This window comes from Haliotis cracherodii, unplaced genomic scaffold (assembly GCF_022045235.1).
Source record: "Haliotis cracherodii isolate W230 unplaced genomic scaffold, xgHalCrac1.p SCAF_1, whole genome shotgun sequence".
Lineage (NCBI taxonomy): Eukaryota > Metazoa > Mollusca > Gastropoda > Lepetellida > Haliotidae > Haliotis > Haliotis cracherodii.
The window spans coordinates 76,171,613-76,198,374 of record NW_027266264.1 but is presented as its reverse complement, the minus strand read 5'-3'; the positions used below and the strand labels follow the sequence as shown (position 1 = coordinate 76,198,374).

The following is a 26,762-nucleotide window of genomic DNA, read 5'->3' as shown; positions in this document are numbered from 1 at the left end:
GATATCACACGAGTGAGTGAGTGAGTGAGTGAGTGAGTGATTGAGTGAGTGATACCATGAACGAAGCTGTATCATTTCGAAAGCAAAATTTTCAGATTGTTTATTCCAGGAATCATCAACGCCAATTTGACTAATTTACATTATATTAGAGTCATCTTGTTCTCCAAACGGGAAAAGGCTAATCATTTACTTTTGAAATAGCACCTTGGTATTTAAGAAACTGAATGACTTCAACAATGGTACTGTGATTATTTTTCACCCTTTGTTGCTCCTTTGACAAGACAGACATGGTCCTCTATTGTATTGAACTCTAGATACTCAGCACTATTCCAGCTATATGACGGTGGTTTGTAAATAATGGAGTCCATCTGGGGATTGACATCATGAACATTGATCTACTCAAATGGGATATGATAACATGCATCAACCAAGTCAGCGAGCCAAACCATATCGATCCCGTTTGTCGCCTCTTACGACAAGCATGGGTTGCTGGATCTTCATGGGGTGCAGACAGAAATGGCAAAAAAAAATACAATGTGTCAAATAAGTGAACGCTTTTCTTACTCATTATGCTTGAGCCTAGCCCAAATCTTGCACCATCTGTCCCAATGTGACATATGGAAGAGATGGACATGTCAGTTTAGTTAGTTCAGGGAACTATGTCTTCCTGGTAACATTGAACATCTCTTCATATATTACTATATCGAAAAATGGTCCTGGGGTCCATCCATCGAGTTTGATATCCTGCTATTGAGAAAACTTTGCAGCGCCATGTCTTCTGGTACTTGTTTCCAGGCTGTCTGGACCAACTCGGCAACAGCTGGTAGGGACGTTCTTTTATATATGTCGCTCTTATGTTGCTCTTGGTGCAAGTGTGAGTGCCATTCAGTTTCCTCTAACTCCAACTTTCAGCAAAGGAACCACCTTGAGCTTGAAAGCAGCGTCATATGGAATTGTTTCCTCTTCGAACTCATGAGGTATGAGACGTGAACGAACCTCCAAACTACTACACGGCTTCTCACTGACAATGAAAAGAGGCAATGGTTTTATCTTTCGTGCGACAATGGCAGTCTATTTACTGCAATTAAATAACTGTCTTTTATTTTATAACCCAGCAGGCATATGACATTTTTCAATGTTGCAAATTCAACGATATATTCTGCATATTATTTTTTGTCGTTTGTTGGAATCAATATATTTAAGGACTCTAAACTCTGTTTTGTACCAAATGATAATGTTTCAAACATTTACTTCCTATTTCCCTATCCATACATTTGGTTTAACGATGATAATTAAATATTTGTATTAAACTTACTTAACTACGAAAAAAAATACTGACATGAGAAAATTTTATTACCGAAACTGCCAGAACATCTTACATTTAATTTAACCTGAACATTCCTGTCGCATATTTGGGCAAAGCAATCTCTCACCTTACCATGTTTAATTATACGACATAGGTTTCCTTGTCAAACCCAACATTTTGCAAGAAGGCTAATATTAGGATCCACCATTTTTATATTTTGAACCAATCGTTCTTAAAATAAATACGAGGTAAGGTGATCACAGATTATGTAGGAATATTGCTGAGTGCGGCGTTAAACAACCAACCAACCAACCAACCAACCAACCAACCAACCAAGTGTCGATAGGCTAAAATAAGTGATATCGAGGTGTAATGCAAACCGAGTGCGAAATCTTGAATATGAACCAAAATGGCGAGTGTCACCACTTGTCTATATGCACAGATGGGTGTTTTTTTTCTTCTTTACGAATATATTATGCAGTACACGCTAACGTTGACTTCATGTGCTTGATAACTGTTGTTTCGTTGAGTTCCGTAATCTAGCTGTATTTGCCACAATACTGTCGATATATGTGGATAATAATTTTATTCTTTAAGTTTGGTTTATTCATCATGGTTATCTTTATATATTAATAAGAGTTTTGCTTTTTCTCTCCAGTGTGTCGACCGGACGAGGAGAGCAGATGTCTGTGACGGACTAACGGAGATGATGCATCTTTTATGCTGAAAAGTACATTGTGCAGTATTCCTAGTTGGATGTGTTCCGAACTGACGTAAGATACTCGACATCAGGAGACGCTCGTGGGATGTGCTAAAATACTGAATTGGGCCAAATCACAGATGTGCGAAAGGCTATAGACTTTTAGGATGGCTCTTACAGATGTTTTCCCTAATATGACTTTGCTATGGAGTGCACGAACTTATCTGCGGGACAGTTTGGGTTTTACCAGTTTTATATTGAATTCTTTCATGTTATGGTGTCACTCAAAGGTTGTATTTTCTTTTCAATGAAAATATTGTCGTTTGTTGTCTTGTGTTTGTCTGGCGATAACCCAGTGGTTATCTGACCGTCCATAAGTGACATTGGACTCTCGCAACATGCATCATTTCACCCGAATTGAACCACGACTTGGTCTCCAATGTGGAGAAATCAGCATGCCCACGACACGATATGAACCCTTTACCTCAGTCAGTGCCCTCTAGTGCCTTGGAAGGTGCAACCCGGACTAGGAGTAGGAGTAGAGTTTGGGAGTCCATTTGACCTGATTATGTAGTGCAAGATGAATGTATCAATGCAACAAACCATCCACTTTGATGCACGACATTATTTCAACATTGATATCTGATGTTGATTCAACGTCGACATTTCAACACCGTCACAACTTCCAAATCCATCCAAAAATCACATTACGTTGTAATCATTTCAAGGTTGAAGCACATAGTTGTGCCTGCTGGGAGAGTTCGTTTTGTTTCACATTCAGCAATCTCCGATATACGCCTTTTCCAACACCTGCAAGTAGCTGTAAAAATTGGTTTGTTGGTTCTTTAACGCCGCACTCAGCAATATTCCAGCTATATGACGCCGGTCTGAAAATAATCGAGTCTGGATCAGACTATCCAGTGATTGACACCATGCGCATCAATCCATGCAATTGGGAGACGATGACATACCAAGTCAGCGAGCCTGACCACCCGATCCCGTTAGTTACCTCTTACGACAAGCATAGTCGCCTTTTACGGCAAGCATGGGTTGCTGAAGACCTATTCTACCCCTTTAAACAAAGGGAATTGATTTGATCTAAACTGATTAGGTATAACAGGATAGATCACTTGTGCAACATTGCGGGGACATCTCCTGTTATGAAAATACAATTTCGTGACTTTGTTGTTTTTTACAATACAAATATGCAAATACTTCGTAATTTATTGTTAAAATGGAGTTATATGAAAACCATTATAATAAGATTACTGGATTATGAAATCTGTACATGTGTGTAACGGCATATAAGAGATCATTAACAAAATGGCATGGCCCTAATGGACTTCCATACAATCAATATCGAGGCCAGGCGCATTTAAACTTTATTTGCAGGTAATATATGACAAAATAAGAAAAAATCAGAATAGTTGGGATTTATTTACAACACATGTTGTAGTAATAGTTATTTAGGACCAAATACGACGTTGCACATGCATTTTACTGTAACGGATGCTGCAGATATACAGCCGATTACTGCGTCATTGTTAGCTTATTTTAAGAATGTTAGACTTTCTTTGGGGAGAGTATATGGAATGGGGTCCGATGGTGCCGCTGTCATGTTAGGTAGAAGGTAGAAGTGCTGGGGTGGCCGCAAGCATGAAAGACTTTTGCCCACGTCTAGTAGAGATGCATTGTGTTGCTCACCGATTAGCATTAGCATGTGTAGATGTTGCGAAGACTGTAAAAGAGGTCAGTTAATATAAATCAATATTGAACACTTTGTTGGCATATTTTAGTCGCTCGCCCAAGAATCTATCTAATTTGCAAATGTGGCAGGACTTACTAGATGAACCCCATGTGCGCCCTTCAGAGGTCCGTCCGCAAGTTTAGATGGCTTTCAATGACAAAAAGCTATCGACAAATGTGCGAAATCGTTGCCGGCACTTATTGCCATGTTAGAAGAGAATAGTTTATTCTTTTATTCATGCATGAACATTCAACAATAGATATGACGTGGGCGTGGCCAAATGCAAATGTCTGATTGGCCAAAAAATATTTCCGGATCCCCGATGTTACATCAGGATACAGATATGGGGTGGATATTCCTGTGCTCTTCAGGTTAACAACATGCTTCAGATCATCTAAAACATCGGAGAGGCTTTGGTACATTTTAGGTTTACTTCATACGTAAATGTTACTTGCATACCCACACACTCAGAGACGCAGGTACACACGATAGACAAAACATGTACTTATACATATATTACTTATTGAAAGGAGGTTATTATTCAGTATTCACTGTAACGCTTTGTTTTTGCGAGTAGTATATGAGAACAACGTCTGGATGACCAAAATGCATAAAAAAACCTGGTTACTGTTCGCGATGACAGTAAGCATGGTTATCTGATCATATTTGAGTATTTCTCTTTTGATTTGTTTGAAATGAGGTTTACCTTAATTACGACTTGCTGTGTATATGGTTTGTTCCTCGATTCACAAGATAGCATTTCGGGGATGATTACTTGTGCCCGTGAATCCAAATATAATGTTTTCATTTGAAAATGTATTCTTCTCTCTGAAATATTACCAAGCCAATCAGTCACATCAATCCAGATATTGGCATCATGACACATTTCATGTCAACACTATTTGTACATCTGTAGGTCATTAGGTCAATAGTTTCTTGAACAGCAATTTTATACTGTTTACTGAACACTTTCCCCCAGCTTTCTTGGCTATCTGTTTTAGAAAAGCTTGAGTCCAGTAGAGCTCGCTAAACCATTATACTTCCTTTTTGTTTATTATTTAGCACTCTTATATTAAATGGTGTGAATGGGCATTCCATTAATCTGGCTCGATATTTTACCCCAAACTTTATGCATTTCAAAACAGCTTTTTTAATACCTTAATTTGTACGAAAATCTGTTTTTATTTCATACCTCTCTTCACATTGTGTATAATAACATATATCTCCATTTTCATTTTGAATGTCACCGGTGAACACTACAAATATTGTTATCAACTAAAGGGAACAATTATATTCAAGTAAAAATATAATCAGTTGACATTACAATAAAGCACACGTTAACAAATCCAAAAAAGCACAAAATATTAAGCTTGCTCTCAAAAAGAATAAACAATAATTATAAAGTATGAGTAAAGTAAAGTATGAGTAAGAAATCTACCGCAATATCGACATGGTCGTCATCTCATTATACAATTCCAGGACCTTCAATAAAAGCAACAAAACCATTTTCTTAATCATGATCTATAAAACACCAACGCCAGAGAATAATCAGTCCCAAATATTTGCCGAAATAGGTTCCAGTGGACTGAAAGTTACATGAATGGATGACAGATCACACGAGGTGTTCGCTCGCTAAAAGGGTAAGCATGTCTTCCACTACCAGGTAACATGCGTCCTTTTCACAATGTTCATACAATGTAAGTGTTTATTTGTTGCCTTACGCCGCAGAAATCTCTGACTAAAGCAGAATCCATTGTACGATGCTGCACGTGTTCACATGATGTTAGATTCATCCTACAAACATGGCACAACCTTTTCCATAATCATTGCACGATTCCAACCACATCACAAGAATATGTTTACGAATGACCTTCAGTCTGTGATGATACTAGGCGTTCGCGAAAAGGTGAGTGTGTCCTGCCCCACCTGTGGCAGCCGTCACTACCACTTGATCACCTGAACAAACACGGAAACATGATTTATGTTCAAGTCAAGGGACAAGCATGGATGTTCTTTTTGTTGTGTTAGAGAAGCTTGTTTCTGGAATGCTGTGATGACTTTGAAGCTGTGAGTCCTGAGTTGCGGATGTTTGCTCTCCAGAATTCCAAGCACAGAGAACACGTTTAAAATGTCTCCTGAACACAGATGAAGTGAAGCTGTATACAAATGGATTGATATTCCAGCTATGTGACGGCGGTCTGTAAATAATCGAGTCTGGACCAGACAATCCAGTGACTGACGTTTTGAGCATCGATCCACGCCATTGGGATACGATGACATGCATCAACCAAGTCAGCGAGCCTGAACACCCGATCCCGTTAGTCGCCTTTTACGACAAGCAAAGTCGCCTTTTACTGAAGTTGCTGAAGACCTATTCTACCCCGGATCTTCACGGGTTTCAGTGGTCATTAAACAAATCAGCATAATTTCGAACTTGTACAAGCAGCAATGCACAAACATAACATACACGCATGCGCATGCACGTTGCTATACAATTATCTTCAACGCGATATAAACTCCATTCCATCTTGCCTCACCTCAAATTGTAATTAAATGTGATAAATCTGTAGTCAGAGTTGTGTGCCATTTTAAACTCTGACCCTTTTTTGAGCTTCACACTTCGGCCATGCTCCAAAATTGCCAGAAAATACATGTCATCACACTGTTAACGTTATCTCGTCAGAAACTTGAGACGAATTTCCTGAAATTTGACATACTTGTTCCCACCAATGATGACATCCCAATTTGTCAGCCATATTGAAAAACCTATATTTGGCCATTACTGAATGTTGCGTCAATCTCGGTATCACGTCACAGGCTACCGTGACTGGGTAGAAAGGTTCAGAACAGTTAAACATTCCAAACATTGTTTGAAAAAGATTTATCTGCTCACGAAATGTGCATTTGGTGTTTTTTACCAAAGTATAATTTATTCAATGTAAAAAACTCCTCCTTCCTGAGACAAGTATATGTTTTGAAGCGTTGACTAAAATTATTCTGTCTCAAACATAAATTATGTTTGTTTGTTTGTTTCTTTGCACTCTGCAATATCCCAGCTAAATGACGGCGGTCTGTAAATAATCGAATTCGGACCAGACAATCGAGTCATTGGCATTATGAGTTAACGACATTATCATTTGATCCATGAAGGCTTGGACACGCCGTCGGGGGCAACTACTTGGTACCTTACAAAGACCACTGTGATGGACAATACTTGGATTGGGCACCGTCTGGAAGAATCTCAGCTGTGACGGACTGACTGTGTACCATCCTCTAATGCACCCGAATGTCATGCCAAACTTACAACCTCTGTGGATTCAGTGTACTTAATGCTTTGTATTAGGTGGTCACAATTTCACATTTTTGAGGCTGCTGTATTAACAAACAATAACGTAAAACTTTACACTGTATCATTCTCAATTTAATACAAGCATGAAAAACTAACCGACATTGTTTTCCATCGTAGCTCATCAGTCAGTGTTGTTACGTGTCGATTCCCAAATTGAAACAATATGTTAACCCAGAAATCTGTACGTAAAAGAGTTTGGAATGAAACCAACAAACAACCAACAAGTGGTATACACTCAACAAATGTATCACACAATTCACTAGGTACACATAAAATAACTGCAACTATACTCAACAACAAAAGTTCCTGTGACACCAATATTCTCGTGTATTTTTCAAACAAGTGAAGTTTGGTTTTCAATATTATAGTACACTATTGGAATCAAATCATAGAAACGCAACTGCTACAGAAAAGCATGCATTCTTTGCAAAAGTTGACTTTTATGCAAGCCCCATGCATTTCACTACCCAAGAATTGATATAAAAACATGTGCGTTAACGGGATTCCATATGCATTGTTTCAAGAAGCATCCCTGGCCTTCGACGAATATCTTTACAAACCGTACGTCGTCGCCTCAAATGTGCAGGAATTGTCGCCAGAAGACCCGCCAGGTGTCCGATTTTGTCAGGAAACCACCGTCAGGCACGTCTACAGAGGTGCAGACAGCGTCTACGCTGGACGGCCATGCAGTGGGGACAAGTTCTATTCACTGACGAGTCTCGTTTTCACCTCAGCCACAGCGATGGACGGATTCGTGTGTACCGACGTCCAGGTGAACGTTACGTCAATCATTGTGTCGTGGAAGAAGATCGGTTCGGGGGCGGCAGCGTTATGGCATTGGGTTGGATTACAGCAAGACAGAGGACCCGTTTGATAGTGGAAGAGGGAGGCTGGTCTCGATGTAACGAAATGTGAGAGGAAATGTGTGAAAAATGCGAGAGGCACGCTCTTGTCCCCTTATAGATGGTCTTATAGATGGTCTAACTAGATCCATCTCAGTCACACTAGCATCTAAATATAGTAACTTCCCCCCACTGCTTTCATAAAAGAGTACTACATTTACTACAATCGTTATTTGACAATAAAATACGCTACCATGTAACAGTGTATGAAATGACTGTCTGTCGTCCGCCATTTAATAACATTTTCTCTCATTACTAATGGATTCATTTACCATAGATACAGATGTTAAAACACATGTACAGATGCAGATTTGTTCATATAAAGTGACTGCTGGTGATATTTTTTAAATAAATGATACAATACTGCCGAAACTGTCCCAACATGCCTTTAATGGTCAAGACGTCTGTATTACTATGGTTGCTGTAAAAAAACTTATAAAAACAATTTCCATAATCCTAATTATGAAATCTCTTCAAGATTGTTGGAAGTAAGTAATGATCAAGACGTCAGTTTTTCGTGCAAACTAATTGCAGAACAATGTGATAACTTAAAGATACAAAGATAGATTCACTACGAAACGAGTGTTACAAGTCATATTACTTCCCGAATGCAATGACACACACGTTTCCTTGATTCAAGTCAACATGTGCAGGTCCTGTCTCCAGTGGGAAATGACAGGGCGTTATATACACAAATAGTCGTTATATATGACACATAGTCCTAACAGTGAAGGGTCAGTCCAGTATCCACCAGCCCCACATCCTGCTAACAGTGTACAGCGAGCTCAGTATACGCTGGTCCAGCATACTACTAACAGAGTACATACAGTGTGCGACTACAGACGTTCTTCTTCTTTCCTCGAAACAACAGCACTCTTCAAGATTACATGCCAGAACAGATCAATTACTCTTACAACCAGGGAACGGTTTATATTCCATGCTCCGACGATGATGTTCATGCTCCTCATTCTGGTGGTTGGAATATTTGGAAACATATTGGTGTTGTATATATACACTCGGAAAATACGAATACATATTTTTGGATTCTTTGTTAAACTTTTGGCTGTTTTTGACCTGGTTTCTACAGTGGTTGCTGTCCCAACTACGCTGATTTCCCGACTTACCTCCCCTGATGATGTTGATGCCGGACATTTGTGCCAAGTGATGACATTCGTGAAGCACTTTAACACTCTTAATTCTGGATTAATATTCATCATCATTGCAGTTCAAAGATACAAGAAAGTATGCCAACCATACAACTCGCAGATGTCAGAAATGCTTGCGAAAAAACTTTGCCTAATTTCAATCTGTGTTTCTGCAATAGCGAGCACGCCACACATATTTTTCGTAAGAGACACGTTGATGTGTATTGAAAGGGGAAGCGACTTTGTTCTCGTGCCCATCTGTGAGTTTAGCTCATATACAAAACTAACAGTTCAGTCGATCATGCTTGCAACCTGGGTTTGCGTTGAGCTAATAGGAATAACTGCAACTCTGACTGTGTTGTATAGTGCTATTGTCAAAGCACTTAGAACTCACAACAGGGATAGAGCTGCCAGTCTTCGCTCCACACAGAATTCTAGCAGGGATAAAACCAGGACAGCAACTATAACCTTCTTTGTTCTTACTGTGGTGTTTCTACTCTCGTCGGCGCCAAGTGTTGTCCTTACTGTATATTTCAGTTTGGTTAAATTCGACATGTATAATTTGTCCCATGCACAGATTGAAACCTTTGACCTTGCTGTGAACTTGATGTTTCTCAACTGTGCCATCAATCAATTTGTATACAGCTTCACTTCATCTATGTTCAGGAGACATTTTAAACGTGTTCTCTGTGCCTGGAATTCTGGGGAGCAAACATCTGAAACTCAGGACTCACAGCTTCAAAGTCAGCACCAGCTTCCAGAAACGCGCATCTCTAACACAACATAAATAACACATGTTCCTTCCGTATACCCTATGTTTCCGTGTTTGTTGAGGTGGGGGCGGTGGGGAAGCCTTGTGTCACGCCGAAGCCCGGTTTTGATATATGCATGAGTACAATATGTGAAGCCCATTTCTGATGTTCCCTGCCGGGATATATATGTTACTGAAAGTGGTGTATAACCCTACTCGCTCGCTCACTTACTTACACTTGACTTTGCATGTGTTTGTGACCTGTGCCACCGGTGAGGCAGGATCCGCTCACCATTTCGGAACAGCCGGTATCATCATTAGTTGATGGTGATCCGATGTGGTCGGAATCGCACAATGGACTCATGATTAAGGAAATGGCTGTGCGATGTTTGTAGGGCCAATCTGAAATCATGTGCCATATTGACTCGGTGGTAGCAAAGCGTATTTCGCGTTGCTGCATCATCTAAGCACCGATGGAACGTAATGAAGATGTCTGTTACTTGTTTGGTTGAGTTGAAGATGATAATACTGGGCAAGACATTGGCAGTGTTATGCATTATTATTTTGTTCAACCAGTTCAACCAGTGCATTGTTGACGTCATTTGAATCTTATTGTGACGTAAAATCAGCATGACACACGTGCTCGGATATTAATTATCTCTATTTATCATTTGACACAGATGCTCAGATTGTAAACATGATACAAATGTGATTTATCCCTTTTCTTTCACTTGATTAAATAACATGTACAACAATGTGTACCTGAGGGCATGTGTTCCAGCAGGCTGTACAGAACATGTCCACAGTACATGAAGATGTGTAGTACGGACATGGGTATATGATTCATGATGCCAGCGACTTCCTCATAAGGGTTTAAATTAAAATCAGATACTCACACGCAAAAGAAACGCAAGTCGAGTATGCAGTATTTATTTTCAACAGTGAACACAAGAAATACTAATAGGGCAAGATTGACAAAAATTTGACTGAAGACAGTTTAATGGATTAAAACGCAGATGACATAATTGGGTTTTTTAAATGTTAAGGGCTTACACAGTTTCGGGTCAATACCCAAAATGTCAGTCAATACCTGGTGTGACCACCATTAGCATTGATCACTGCCACACATCTCCTGTACATGGAGTGGATCAGACGATTTGTGAAGGCCCTAGGGATCCTCCTGCACACATTCAGAGCAGCTGTGCGAAGTTCATCGGCAGTTGTAGGGACTGGGCGCACATTGTGCAGATGCCTTTGAACCTCATCCCACAAGTGTTCGATGGGGCTCAGATCAGAGCTGAGGGCTGGCCACGGTAGAACACGGATGTTGTGTTGTTGCAGAAAGGCCATGGTAGCTCAGGCAACATGGGGACGGGCGTTGTCCTGGAAAATGTGTTGTTGATGTTGTGCAAAAAATGGAACAACGTGGGGTATGATCACTTGGTCGATATACTGCTGAGCAGTGACGCCGTGTCCCCGACCTTGACCAACATTCAGAAAGCACATGGGTCCAAGTCTCGCATTAAGTCCAATCCCTGCCCATATCATGACGCTAGGTCCACCCAATGGATCCCTTTCCACAACGTTTCTGTCAGCGAAACGATCACCTCGACGCCGCCAAATTCTGACTCTTCCGTCTGCATGTGAGACACAAAAGCGACTTACATCAGAGAAGATGACACGCCTCCACTCACGATGACGCCAATAGCGATGACTCTGTGCCCACTGAAGTTGTGCTTGTCGATGCCGTGTTTGGAGAACAGGACGACGTGCTGGTCGGCGACATCTGTGGTTGTTGGAACGGAGACGACGGATCACAGTGTCCCGGCTAATGTTTCGATTGTGTGTTCCTATGGCCTGTCGAACACTTTCGCTTGCAGTTAGGAACGGATGTCGCTGGCGTTGACAGGTAATCTGCCGATCTTGTCGAGCTGTGGTGACTCTCGGACGACCGCTCCGAGGAAGGTCATCTGTGGTCTGTGTAGCATTGTATCGATGCAGGAGACGGTAAATTGTGGTTATGTTAACGTTGAAATGGCGGGCAACTTGGACAGACTCTCAAGCTTCTAAACGTCCGATAGCCTGGTTTCTCTGAATTTGAGTTAGGCGTGGCATTGTTGATCAAGGAGTGGTAGGTCCAAGAATCGGCCACAGTTTTATACCCACGACAGTTCGTGACAGTTCGTGCATTTTCGATTTCGCGAGAAATGGGTGCATGATACCCACAGATTCATTGAAATGGTGCGTTTTGGCGATTCGTTTTTTATGTTGCGTTTTTACTCGGGGCTTCCAAAATGCAACCAAAAATATTGATAACACCATCAGGCTTCACTACATGCTAAAACTCGTATCAATTTATGGTTCCGTGTTTGTTACCTATTTGCTTAAAACCACTTGCGTTTTGCGTGTGAGTATACATCATATTTACCAGGGTCGTTGCTCATGGAGGCAATTGCTGGTTGGCTTGATTGGGACATGCCTGGTTATTTACAGGCGTGCAAAAGCGGGACTATTGCTGACTTCCTTAAACAAAGTTCACACACGACCTTATGCAAGAACAGGTGCTGTCCTCACCAAAAGGTATGCATATTTATGACCCAGCAAGATATTTTCATCACTGTACACGTATGTGATTTATCACGTGGTTTCCTAAAAGGCATTTATTCCTCATTATTCCAAACATTACAGTACTATTAATACCGACCGCACGTTCTCATAATATATATTTAACGTCAGACTTCAGTTGTCGAGACGTGTTTCGAGGAAATAAGAGAGAAGGGAAATATTTCCTTTAATGTAATTACCCTTTGTGATAAACATTTCCACTAATTTATCATATACATTATTTAATTATATTGATATTTTGATTTGTTTCTATACAGTTAGAGGGAAATCAAAAGTAAGAAGGGGGTAATTGAAAGATCGAGGGGAAAACAAATACAAAAGTATCCAGTTCCTTTGAACTGGGCATTAAACACATTAATAACAAAAAGAAACTCAAAGTACCCCTAGTTCTTGCCGTCAGTCTCTGCTACAGGCCAGTGAGATGTGACGATTCATCACATCTTTCCCAGTCCATCCAACAAATTATGTGTGTTTTTCATCTTTTCCTTTTTTAACTCTACACATTTAGATAATCCTATTGCAAGCTATTTCTATTTGCGTATTTATTCTTTGCGCTCCAATTGCGAACCCCTTCTTGCTGATCTGTTTCTTTTGAAATTTGAATCAGAATTTCTGCTCGGATTGGCAAAATCAAACCAAGATAATTTGTCCAATAAGTTTAACTTAGGCTTCAGGTAAATCGATGATCTGATATTGTTCAATAACCATCCAATAGCCAATTCCCAACTGGAAATAAAGTATACCACTGACCGCTTTATCTGTTTCGTATTTATATATGTGCATAACGATTCAGAGTGACAAATACTCTCCACACGACTATATGACAAGAGGGATGACTTCAAATTCCAGTACTCAACATTCCCTTTATGTCGAGCAGTATTCCTGCAACTCCAGCCCTTGGTGTCCACATTTCACAACTTTTGAGTTACAATCAAGCATGCTCTTTCTGCCAAGATTTCAAAAAGCGCCATACAACACTTGCTCAGAAGTTGTTTGATCAAGGTTACAACATTCAAGGCCCTAGTAAAGCTTTAAAAAGATTTTATAGTAGACATGTGGAGGAAATTTGACTCATTAGTGGCAAGAATCATCACTATATGATAGTGATTCATAAACACACGATACAGCCGGAGATACAACGTCGAGATTTCTTGTGGTTGTGGAAAGGATTTTGTCACTTTTATTATTATAGTACTAAACCCACTGAGATACCCTGCCTCAAGTGAATAAGGATTACTATACTCAGACACATTATACTTACTAAGAGCCAACCAGTACTGTAGGCTGATGTACGTAATGGTCAAGACGTGTTTATAATTATGGTTGTTGTAAATAATGACCAAGAGATGGGAATTGCAATGTTCTTTTACGCCACGGTCAGCAATACTCCACATAGCAACCCATGCTTGCCGTAAAAGGCGACTGTGCTTGTCGTAAAAGGCGACTGTGCTTGTCGTAAAAGGCGACTGTGCTTGTCGTAAAAGGCGACATGTCATTGATCCAAATTGCGTGGATCGATGCTCATGATATCAATCACTGGATTGTCTGTCCCAGACTCGATTATTTACAGACCGCCGTCATATAGCTGGAATATTGCTGAGTGCGGCGTTAAACAACAAACCAACCAACCAAATCTTAATATTCAGTTTTGGCATGACAAACTAGTGGTTGATATTAAGAACAACGTGCTACGCCGTTTAGATACCATGATACACATTCAACTAAGCTCCGAACCTAACTACCCATCCAATTTAATTGCTTCTTACGACAAAATAGTGCTGGAATGTGTTTCCATCACTACGAACACACAACGTGGCTTATCCGTAGATGTATGCATTATGATGGCCTATAGATAATGTCCGTATTCGTATTATTTTACCTTAGAGGCCAAACCACATCAAAAGAAGTACCATATTCACAATGTACATGTGTGCCACACACTTATTATGTCACAACACATCAAGTTACTTCTGTTCTTAGACCAGTGTCTGAACACTTGTGATACATATATTGCTAGATTTGTTTCGAAACTACTGTAACAAGTCAAAGTACACGTACCTTCCTGATTGCAAGGACGCACGCGTTTCCTTGTTTCGTGTAAACATCTGCAGGTGCTTCTACTAACCGCAACTGAAAATAGTATACTCCTACGACACATAATCATAATAGCGTAGTGTCAGTTCAGTGTACGCCGGTCCAACATACTGTAAACAGTGTACAACGAGCTGAGTGGAAGTCTACAGACGTTCTTATTCTTTACTGGACATCTTCAAGATGACATGCCAGAACAGATCAATTACTCTTAAAACAAGGGAACGGTTTATATTCGACGCTCCGACGATGGTGTTCATGCTCCTCATTCTGGTGGTTGGAATATTTGGAAACATATTGGTGTTGTATATATACACTCGGAAAATACGAATACATATTTTTGGATTCTTTGTTAAACTTTTGGCTGTTTTTGACCTGGTTTCTACAGTGGTTGCTGTCCCAACTACGCTGATTTCCCGACTTACCTCCCCTGACGATATTGATGCCGGACATTTGTGCCAAGTGATGACATTCGTGAAGCACTTTAACACTCTTAATTCTGGATTAATGTTCATCATCATTGCAGTTCAAAGATACAAGAAAGTATGCCAACCACACAACTCGCAGATGTCAGAAATGCTTGCGAAAAAATTGTGCCTAACTTCTGTCTGTGTTTCTGCAATAGCGAGCATGCCAATCATTTTTGTCATAAGTGAAACGATGACGTGTATTGAGAGGGGAAACGACTTTGTTCTCGTGCCCATTTGTGATTTTACCTCCTATACGAAACGGGGCCTTCCGTCGATCATGTATGCAACCTGGGTTGGAGTTGAACTGGTAGGAATCACTACAACTCTTACTGTCTTGTATAGTGTTATTGTCAAAGCACTAAGAGCTCACACCAGAGATATTGCCGCCAGTGTTCGCCCCACACATAATTCTAGCAGCTATAAAGCCAGGACAGCTACTATCACCTTCTTTGTTCTTACTTTGGTGTTTCTACTCTCGACGGCACCAATGGCTTTCCTGACTTTATATTTCAGTTTGGTAAAAATCGACATATATTGGTCCCATGTCCAGATAAGAGCCTTTGACCTTGCTGTGAACTTGCTATTCCTCAACTGTGCCATCAATCCATTCGTATACAGCTTCACTTCATCTGTGTTCAGGAGACATTTTAAACGTGTTCTCTGTGCCTGGAATTCTGGAGAGCAAACATCTGCAACTCAGGACTCTCAGCTTCAAAGTCATCACAGCGTTCCAGAAACAAGCTTCTCTAACACAACAAAAAGAACATCCATGCTTGTCCCTTGACTTGAACATAAATCATGTTTCCGTGTTTGTTCAGGTGATCAAGTGGTAGTGACGGCTGCCACAGGTGGGTCAGGACACACTCACCTTTTCGCGAACGCCTAGTATCATCACAGACTGAAGGTCATTCGTAAACATATTCTTGTGATGTGGTTGGAATCGTGCAATGATTATGGAAAAGGTTGTGCCATATTTGTAGGATGAATCTAACATCATGTGAACATGTGCGGCATCGTACAATGGACTGGGGTTTCTGCGGCGCCAGGCAACAAATAAACACTGACATTTGTATGAACATTGTGAAAGAGACGCGTGTTACCTGGTAGTTGAAGACATGCTTACCCTTTTAGCGAACACCTCGTGTGATCTGTCATCCATTCATGTAATTTTCAGTTCATTGGAACCTATTTCGGCAAATATTTGGGACTGATTATTCTCTGGCGTTGGTGTTTTATAGATCATGATTAAGAAAATGGTTTTGTCGCTTTTATTGAAGGTCCTGGAATTGTATAATGAGATGACGACCATGTCGATATTGCGGTAGATTTCTTACTCATACTTTACTTTACTCATACTTTATAATTATTGTTTATTCTTTTTGAGAGCAAGCTTAATATTTTGTGCTTTTTGGATTTGTTAACGTGTGCTTTATTGTAATGTCAACTGATTATATTTTTACTTGAATATAATTGTTCCCTTTAGTTGATAACAATATTTGTAGTGTTCACCGGTGACATTCAAAATGAAAATGGAGATATATGTTATTATACACAATGTGAAGAGAGGTATGAAATAAAACAGATTTTCTTACAAATTAAGGTATTAAAAGAGCTGTTTTGAAATGCATAAAGTTTTGGGTAAAATATCGAGCCAGATTAATGGAATACCCATTTACACCATTTAATATAAGAGTGCTTAATAATAATCAAAAAGGAAGTATAATGGTTTAGCGAGCTCTACTGGACTCAAGCTTTTCTAAAACAGATAGCCAAGAAAGCTGGGGAAAAGTGTTCAGTAAACAGTATGAAATTGCTGTTCAAGAAACTATTGACCTAATGACCTACAGATGTACAAAAAGAGTTGACATGAAATGTGTCATGATGCCAACATCGTGATTGATGTGACTGATTGGCTTGGTAATATTTCAGAGAGAAGAATACATTTTCAAATGAAAACATTATATTTGGATTCAAGGGCACAAGTAATCATCCCCGAAATGCTATCTTGTGAATCGAGGAACAAACCATATACACAGTAAGTCGTAATTAAGGTAAACCTCATTTCAAACAAATCAAAAGAGAAATACTCAAATATGATCAGATAACCATGCTTACTGTCATCGCGAACAGTAACCAGGTTTTTTATGCATTTTGGTCATCCAGACGTTGTTCACATATACTACTCGCAAAAACAAAGCGTTACAGTGAATACTGAATAATAACCTCCTTTCAATAAGTAATATATGTATAAGTACATGTTTTGTCTATCGTGTGTGCCTGCGTGTCTGAGTGTGTGTGAGCGGATGTGTGAGTGAGTGTGTGGGTATGCAAGTAACATTTACGTATGAAGTAAACCTAAAATGTACCAAAGCCTCTCCGATGTTTTAGTTGATCTGAAGCATGTTGTTAACCTGAAGAGCACAGGAATATCCACCCCATATCTGTAGCCTGATGTAACATCGGGGATCCGGAAATATTTTTGGCCACGCCCACCTCATATCTATTGTTGAATGTTCATGCATGAATAAAAGAATAAACTATTCTCTTCTAACATGGCAATAAGTGCCGGCAACGATTTCGCACAGTTGTCGATAGCTTTTTGTCATTGAAAGCCATCTAAACTTGCGGACGGACCTCTGAAGGGCGCACATGGGGTTCATCTAGTAAGTCCTGCCACATTTGCAAATTAGATAGATTCTTGGGAGAGCGACTAAAATATGCCAACAAAGTGTTCAATATTGATTTATATTAACTGACCTCTTTTACAGTCTTTGCAACATCTACACATGCTAATGCTAATCGGTGAGCAACACAATGCATCTCTACTAGACGTGGGCAAAAGTCTTTCATGCTTGCGGCCACCCCAGCACTTCTACCTTCTACCTAACATGACAGCGGCACCATCGGACCCCATTCCATATACTCTCCCCAAAGAAAGTCTAACACTCTTAAAATAAGCTAACAATGACGCAGTAATCGGCTGTATATCTGCAGCATCCGTTACAGTAACATGCATGTGCAACGTCGTATTTGGTCCTAAATAACTATTACTACAACATGTGTTGTAAATAAATCCCAACTATTCTGATTTCCTTATTTTGTAATATATTACCTGCAAATAAAGTTTAAATGCGCCTGGCCTCGATATTGATTGTATGGAAGTTCATTAGGGCCATGCCATTTTGTTAATGATCTCTTTTTGTTAATGATCCAGTAATCTTATTATAATGGTTTTCATATAACTCCATTTTAACAATAAATTACGAAGTATTTGCATATTTGTATTGTAAAAAACAACAAAGTCACGAAATTGTATTTTCCTAACAGGAGATGTCCCCGCAATGTTGCACAAGTGATCTATCCTGTTATACCTAATCAGTTTAGATCAAATCAATTCCCTTTGTTTAAAGGGGTAGTCTAGGTCTTCAGCAACCCATGCTTGCCGTAAAAGGCGACTATGCTTGTCGTAAGAGGTAACTAACGGGATCGGGTGGTCAGGCTCGCTGACTTGGTATGTCATCGTCTCCCAATTGCATGGATTGATGCGCATGGTGTCAATCACTGGATAGTCTGATCCAGACTCGATTATTTTCAGACCGCCGTCATATAGCTGGAATATTGCTGAGTGCGGCGTTAGAGAACCAACAAACCAATTTTTACAGCTACTTGCAGGTGTTGGAAAAGGCGTATATCGGAGATTGCTGAATGTGAAACAAAACGAACTCTCCCAGCAGGCACAACTATGTGCTTCAACCTTGAAATGATTACAACGTAATGTGATTTTTGGATGGATTTGGAAGTTGTGACGATGTTGAAATGTCGACGTTGAATCAACATCAGATATCAATGTTGAAATAATGTCGTGCATCAAAGTGGATGGTTTGTTGCATTGATACATTCATCTTGCACTACATAATCAGGTCAAATGGACTCCCAAGCTCTACTCCTACTCCTAGTCCGGGGTGCACCTTCCAAGGTACTAGAGGGCACTGACTGAGGTAAAGGGTTCATATCGTGTCGTGGGCATGCTGATTTCTCCACATTGGAGACCAAGTCGTGGTTCAATTCGGGTGAAATGATGCATTTTGCGAGAGTCCAATGTCACTTATGGACTGTCATATAACCACTGGGTTATCGCCAGACAAACACAAACAACAAACGACAATATTTTCATTGAAAAGAAAATACAACCTTTGAGTGACACCATAACATGAAAGAATTCCATATAAAACTGGTAAAACCCAAACTGTCTCCACAGATAAGTTCGTGCACTCCATGGCAAAGTCATATTAGGGAAAACATCTGTAAGAGCCATCCTAAAAGTCTATAGCCTTTCGCACATCTGTGATTTGGCCCAATTCAGTCTTTTAGCACATCCCACGAGCGTCTCCTGATGTCGAGTATCTTACGTCAGTTCGGAACACACCCAACTAGGAATCCTGCACAATGTACTTTTCAGCATACAAGATGCATCATCTCCGTTAGTCCGTCACAGACATCTGCTCTCCTCGTCCGGTCGACACACTGGAGAGAAAAAGCAAAACTCTTATAAACATATAAAGATAACCATGATGAATAAACCAAACTTAAAGAATAAAATTATTATCCACATATATCGACAGTATCGTGGCAAATACAGCTAGATTACGGAACTCAACGAAACAACAGTTTTCAAGCACAGGAAGTCAACGTTAGCGTGTATTGCATAATATATTCGTATAGAAAAAATCACACCCCTCTGTGCATATAGACAAGTGGTGACACTCGCCATTTTGGTTCATATTCATGATTTCGGTTTGCATTACACCTCGATATAACTTATTTAAGCCTATCGACACTTGCTAAACAAACCCTTGGTTGGTTGGTTGGTTTGTTAACGCCGCACTCAGCAATATTCCTACATAATCTGTGATCACCTTACCTCGTATATATTTTAAGAACGATTGGTTCAAAATATAAAAATGGTGGATCCTAATATTAGCCTTCTTGCAAAATGTTGGGTTTGACAAGGAAACCTATGGCGTAATTAAACATGGTAAGGTGAGAGATTGCTTTGCCCAAATATGCGACAGGAATGTTCAGGTTAAGTTAAATGTACGATGTTCTGGCAGTTTCGGTAATAACATTTTCTCATGTCAATATTATTTTCCGTATTTAAGTAAATTTAATACAATGCAAATATTTTAATTACATGTATCATCGTTAAACCAAATGTATGTATAGGGAAATAGGAAGTAAATGTTTGAAACATTATCATTTGGTACGAAACAGAGTTTAGAGTCCTTAAATATATTGATTCCAACAAGCGACAAAAAATAATATGCAGAATATATCGTTGAATTTGCAACATTGAAAAATGTCATATGCCTGCTGGATTATAAAATAAAAGACAGTTATTTAATTGCAGTAAATAGACTGCCATTGTCGCACGAAAGATAAAACCATTGCCTCTTTTAATTGTCAGTGAGAAGCCGTGTAGTAGTTTGGAGGTTCGCTCACGTCTCATACCTCATGAGTTCGAAGAGGAAACAATTCCATATGACGCTGCTTTCAAGCTCAAGGTGGTTCCTTTGCTGAAAGTTGGAGTTAGAGGAAACTGAATGGCACTCACACCTGCACCAAGAGCAACATAAGAGCGACATATATAAAAGAACGTCCCTACCAGCTGTTGCCGAGTTGGTCAAGACAGCCTGGAAACAAGTACCAGAAGACACGGCGCTGTTTTCTCAATAGCAGGATATCAAACTCGATGGATGGACCCCAGGACTATTTTTCGATATAGTAATAGATGAAGAGATGTTCCATGTTACCAGGAAGACATAGTTCCCTGAACTAACTAAACTGACACATGTCAGACCAGATAAGGGTTTTGCAACTCTTTGGTATGAATCAACTCTCCAGTATAAGTCCCTCTCTCCCATATGTCACATTGGGACAGATGGTGCACGATTTGGGCTAGGCTCAAGCATAATGAGTAAGAAAAGCGTTCACTTATTTGACCCATTGTATTATTTTTTGCCATTTCTGTCTGCACCCCATGAAGATCCAGCAACCCATGCTTGTCGTAAGAGGCGACAAACGGGATCGATATGGCCTGGCTCGCTGACTTGGTTGATGCATGTTATCATATCCCATTTGAGTAGATCAACGTTCATGATGTCAATCCCCAGATGGACGCCATTATTTACAAACCACCGTCATATAGCTGGAATAGTGCTGAGTATCTAGAGTTCAATACAATAGAGGACCATGTCTGTCTTGTCAAAGGAGCAACAAAGGGTGAATAGCAATCACAGTACCATTGTTGAAGTCATTCAGTTTCTTAAATACCAAGGTGCTATTTGAAAAGTATATGATTAGCCTGTTCCCGTTGGGAGAACAAGATGAGTCAAATATTATGTAAATTAGTCAAATTGGCTTTGATGATTCCTGGAATGAACAATCTGAAAATTTTGCTTTCGAAATGATACAGCTTCGCTCACTCACTCACTCACTCACTCACTCACTCACTCACTCACTCACTCACTCGTGTGATATCGTGTTGATATGAACCAAGTCATTAAGTTTCCTGCATTATGTCAAAAGGAAGTCCCCACCATTTCCTCGTTTCACATGAATATTTACCTGTAAACTGTTGTTATCTGCTAACCTGCTGATACCCGCAATGCCCTCAATACTTGCTGTACACGATCAGATCGAGAGGTATACGGTCCTTCTGCCCTGTAGAGAAAAGTTTCTCGTCACCATGGCGTGCCTGAACAGGACAATACTTGCTTCAACAAGAGAACTGTTTGTATTCCATATGCCAACCGTGATATTCCTTCTTCTGGTTCTGATGTTTGGAATATTTGGAAACCTCTTGGTGCTGTACATTTACACTCAGAAAATAAGGGTAGTCATTTTCGGATTTTTTGTTAGGGTTTTGGCTATATTTGACATAGTCACAACATGTGTAGCTGTGCCGGCCTCGCTGATATTCCTACTTACCTCCCCTGGATATATCGATGCTGAAGATATGTGCCAAATGATGACATTCGTGAAGCACGTCAATGCTCTTAATTCTGGATTAATGTTCATCATCATTGCAGTTCAAAGATACAAGAAAGTATGCCAACCAAACAAATCGCAGATGTCAGAAATGCTTGCGAAAAAATTGTGCCTAACTTCTGTCTGTGTTTCTGCAGTAGCGAGCATGCCAATCATTTTTGTCGTAACTGATACGATGATTTGTATTGAAAGCGGAAGGGACTTTGTTCTCGTGCCCATTTGTGATTTTACCTCTGATACGAAACGGAGCCTTCCGGCGATCATGTATGCAACCTGGGTTGGAGTTGAACTTGTAGGAATCACTACAACTCTTACTGTCTTGTATAGTGTTATTGTCAAAGCACTAAGAGCTCACATCAGGGATATTGCCGCCAGTATTCGCCCCACACCGAATTCTAGCAGGGATGTAGCCAGGACAGCAACTATCACCTTCTTTGTTCTTACTTTGGTGTTTCTAATCTCGTCAGCGCCAATGGCCGTTCTGACTATATATTTAAGTTTGGTTAAATTCGACATTCATTGGTCCCATGCACAGTTCGGAGCCTATGAACTGGCTGTGAACTTGCTATTCCTCAACTGTGCCATCAATCCATTCGTATACAGCTCCACTTCATCTGTGTTCAGAAGGGAACTTAAGCATGTTCTCCGTTCCTTGACATCTGGAGAGCAAACGTCCTCAACTCAGTAAACTCAGCTTCAAAGTCGACACATCATTCCAGCAACATAAATAACATTCATCGCCCTTTATTGACTTGTACCATCTGTTCCCATGTTTGTTCAGGTGAACACTTGATGTGGCTTTGTATGTGTTTGGCGGTTGCCACAGGATACGGGTTGACAGGAGACGCTCAACTTTTCGCGAACACCTGGTATCGTCAAGAATTCATGATAATTTGTAAACACATCCTTGTGATATTATGGACTCTTGGAGATTTCTTACGAACATGGAAATTCTGTGGCTGCTTTTACCGGACATCCTGTAAATGTTAGATAAGATGACGACCCTGTTCCACAAAGCAATCTCAACAGAACGACGATCGTAAGCCTATGTGAAAGTAGTTCGTTGTCATGCTTTGCAATAAACGTTTATTTTCTTTGTTGGCAAGTGCTTAGCATGTTGTGTGTTTTAAAATAATTTTAATGTGTTTTATTGTAATGCTGAGAAATTATGTTTTTAGTGAAGTACATATTCCCTCATTGAATGCAAAAGCAAACATTATCTTGCGATTGTGGTAGTTCTCTTGTTTTGTTTCTCTTTTTGTATCAGTGCTTAAGGTACTATTTCAACTGCAATATTTGTTTTGGTTAGTAACGTCGTGTGTAGTCATCTGTAATGCGAGGTTTTGGTACCTAGGGTATGAAATGGGGTCGTACTATACTTGCAGTCAACCCGGCACTGACGTTGGACATTGCAACTTCACATTTGGTCCTATATAACTATTACCAAAACAAGTTTTGCAAATGTGTACCAACGTTATCTGATTTTCTTATCATATAATATATATTACCTGCACCTGAAGTTTAACTGAGCCTCGCCTCGATCTCGGTAGCCTAGCCAGCTAAAACGTGACTAAATATCACTAATCAGACAGTTGAAAGCCGGAAGTAAGGAGGGGACGAACCCAAATTCGAGGGCACTTTCAGCAGAAAAAAAGTTACTGTGATTCATATAAAGTGATGAAAATATTGTGTTATTGACAGTTTCGATACGATATTTGGTCATTCGTCTGATCAATGTAAGTGTCATCTTGGGTAACATTTTGGGTTACAGAATGTCTTTTCCGAATAGGTTGATTGAATGCCAGTTCCATGTACACAGCGATGTTCAAACCGAAGATTCTTGTAAGCTGATTTGCAGTGATTGTCAGTAACAGCAAATGATTGAAGCGTTAGTAAAATGTCAAACTCTGTCAGACTTTACTGAGTGATCCAGAGTCATTTGTCTTTTATGTAAACTTGGACATAAGAGACTTAATCATTCGAGAAGGTTCGTGATGTGAACGTCACGTGAAGGCTGGCTGTACCTATACAACAGCGACATGAGGGCGATTCGAGTCGTTTTATGACTTGACTGGCGTCTTATCTTCTACTTATCTACAAGTGTGGATTGGATACACATATAAAAACACCAAATTTCTGCCAGCATCCAACAATATTTGTCAACACTTATCCCCCATCCGAAACATGTACGATTACCTCTCGTTGTATCCGTTGTCTGACGAAATATTAAGCTTTCCAAACATAATTCAGTTTTAAACAAGTATCCATTTTGAAATGTACTAAGAGGGGATAAATATTTTAAAGTAAATAAAATAACACCAGTTTCAAAACAATATATATTCATGTAATAGAAAACAGAAGCATAATTAAAGGCAAAGCAAAATCGTAGGCTAAATTTTCACAAGGGGCGTTTCAGCTGGGTCAAGTCCAGACAACTGGACTAACATATCGAGAGAGAGAAAAGTTAATAAAAGTGACAAAACCCTTCCCACATATTATTCAAAAGAAATTCCTGCCAAAAGCATAGTCGATTGTACTATTCCGACTATATCATGAACATGTGTTTATGAATCACTATGGGAAAAATGATGATATCATGTGTTCGCAAAACTTTTAAAACTGAATTTAAAATCCAGTTGCAACAAACAATCTTGTTATTACGTTCTACCCCTCCAATCATGGGGACCTGGAAAGTGAATTACTCTTTCACTGTAATTGGTGATATTGACGTTTAAACGAGTCTGTTTTACCACAACACACGCAAAACAAGACAATCGATCAAAGCAGTCGATCAAAAACTAGAAAAAAACTAGCTTTAAAGAAATGGACATATCAACAGCTCTTGTGATGAAATCCCCACCAGTTCAAATCCGGAGGCAAAGCTATCGTTCACCAAACTCCGGTTTTGCCTTGTTAAGATGCAGCCATCGCATTCCAGAGGAACTCAATCCACGTAGGTCTTGAAACGTATGCTTGTTCTTGCGATTACCTCACGACAATATATATATTGCCTTCCAGTCTTCCCCAATGCTGGTTTTAATCTTCTGGTGTCTTAAAGGGCTTGCCGCTGCCCCACCAGTATCAATGCAAATGGTGGTTACACTCAATATCGTTTTTATCCCCCGCCCAACAAAGTTGGCGGGGGATATAGAAACAGGCTCTGTCCGTCCGTCCGTCCGCCCGTCACGTTTCGTTTCCTGAGCATAAACTCATAAACCGTTCAATATTTTTTCGTGAAACTTTGCAGGTCTGTCAGGTACATGCTGAACCAGTGCCTTTTGCTATTTAAAAATGTTAGAAATTTTTATTTTTTACGTTTCCATCGCGACAAGATGGACTTAGGTTCTGTGAGGGTAGGGTTCGTTTCCGGAGCATAACTCATAAACCGTTCAATATTTTTTCATCAAACTTTGCAGGTCTGTCAGGTACATGCTGAACTGGTAACTTTTACTATTAAGAAATTTTTTTAATTTTTTTTTTTTTACGTTCCCATGGCAACAAGATGGACTTAGGTTCCAAACTCTTCTTTTTTAACAGTTTCCATGACAAGTTCCACCTCGGTTAAAAAAGGTTAGGGTTTGTTTAGATTTAATTATGTCATAAATTCTGCAACAGGGGCGGGGGATATAGCCACGTTAGTGGCAAACTCTTGATGTTAATTGAGAGGTGTTTATCTGTCTCCTGTAACCAGGTATGGGTTTTGTCAATGTGATATTTTAGGATATAACATTGATCAGACGAATGACCAAATATCGTATCGAAACTGTCAATAACATAACATTTTCATCACTTTATATGAAGCACAGTAACTTTTTTCCGCTGAAAATGCCCTCGAATTTGGGTTCGTCCCCTCCTTACTTCCGGCTTTCAACTGTCTGTATAGGAGAATGTCCTCAATCTCGCCATTATTTTCGCACGTGAAGCTTGTTCGAGGCCGTTAGGCCGAGAACAAGTTTCACGTGCGAAAACAATGGCGAGATTGAGGACTTTCTCCTACTTAAAACAAAGTTCGATCAAGTTGATGCCTCAAACTAATCTTCAAGTGATATTCATGTGCCAAACTAACGGAGGTGTGTTCTAGTTGTACATGGTCATGACAAACCAAGTCGCTAAAACACACCAATAAACGTGCAAAACTATGGGAGTGTGGTCTGTATAACTGCACATGCAACATGATATTTTTCGATTTTCGATGAACGACGTTCGACTCGGCAGGGTTGTCAGCATGAGTGCGAATGATTCCGACAACGATGTATTTGTCACACAAAATAGTTTCACGAACACTTTTGAGGTGGGCGTTATTTCAGATTTTGAAACTTTACTAAATTTGGATTCATATGAACTTCTAAACTTTGATGTTGGTAAATGTGAGTTGATTGATCTCGAAGGGTTTTCCTCAGGTTCCGACACTGATCTGTACAAAGCAAGCCAAGCAATTGAATCTAACCTTCTTGATATGCTACCTTGTAACACTCGCTCGCTATTAACTTCATCGGAAATACCCCAATCACTGGCGCTTCTGAACAAAGCGTAGATTCAAGTTCAGCAAGGTTTGCCAAGCCAACATCTGATATTGACATTAAGAAGTTGTGTGATTCAGCATACTCATCAAATACTGAAAACAAGAGT

The 26,762-nt window shown here is 39.9% G+C and overlaps 3 protein-coding genes across 3 annotated transcripts; all 3 read left to right on the top strand.

Moving 5' to 3' along the window:
* The first annotated feature begins 8,712 nt into the window (after positions 1 to 8,712).
* LOC139457628 (prolactin-releasing peptide receptor-like) lies at positions 8,713 to 9,936 on the top strand. Its single transcript, XM_071238986.1, has one exon. The coding sequence runs from the start codon at positions 8,713 to 8,715 to the stop codon at positions 9,934 to 9,936; it is 1,224 nt and encodes a 407-aa protein (XP_071095087.1).
* Positions 9,937 to 14,799: 4,863 nt separating this feature from the next.
* LOC139457617 (cardioacceleratory peptide receptor-like) lies at positions 14,800 to 15,870 on the top strand. Its single transcript, XM_071238975.1, has one exon. The coding sequence runs from the start codon at positions 14,800 to 14,802 to the stop codon at positions 15,868 to 15,870; it is 1,071 nt and encodes a 356-aa protein (XP_071095076.1).
* Positions 15,871 to 21,831: 5,961 nt separating this feature from the next.
* On the top strand, positions 21,832 to 22,821 carry LOC139457606 (rhodopsin, G0-coupled-like). Its single transcript, XM_071238966.1, has one exon. The coding sequence runs from the start codon at positions 21,832 to 21,834 to the stop codon at positions 22,819 to 22,821; it is 990 nt and encodes a 329-aa protein (XP_071095067.1).
* The last annotated feature ends 3,941 nt before the right edge of the window (positions 22,822 to 26,762 follow it).

Coding starts and splice junctions, on each gene's coding strand:
- LOC139457606 (XM_071238966.1), top strand. CDS start 21,832: ATGGCGTGCCTGAACAGGACAATACTTGCTTCAACAAGAGAACTGTTT.
- LOC139457617 (XM_071238975.1), top strand. CDS start 14,800: ATGACATGCCAGAACAGATCAATTACTCTTAAAACAAGGGAACGGTTT.
- LOC139457628 (XM_071238986.1), top strand. CDS start 8,713: ATGACACATAGTCCTAACAGTGAAGGGTCAGTCCAGTATCCACCAGCC.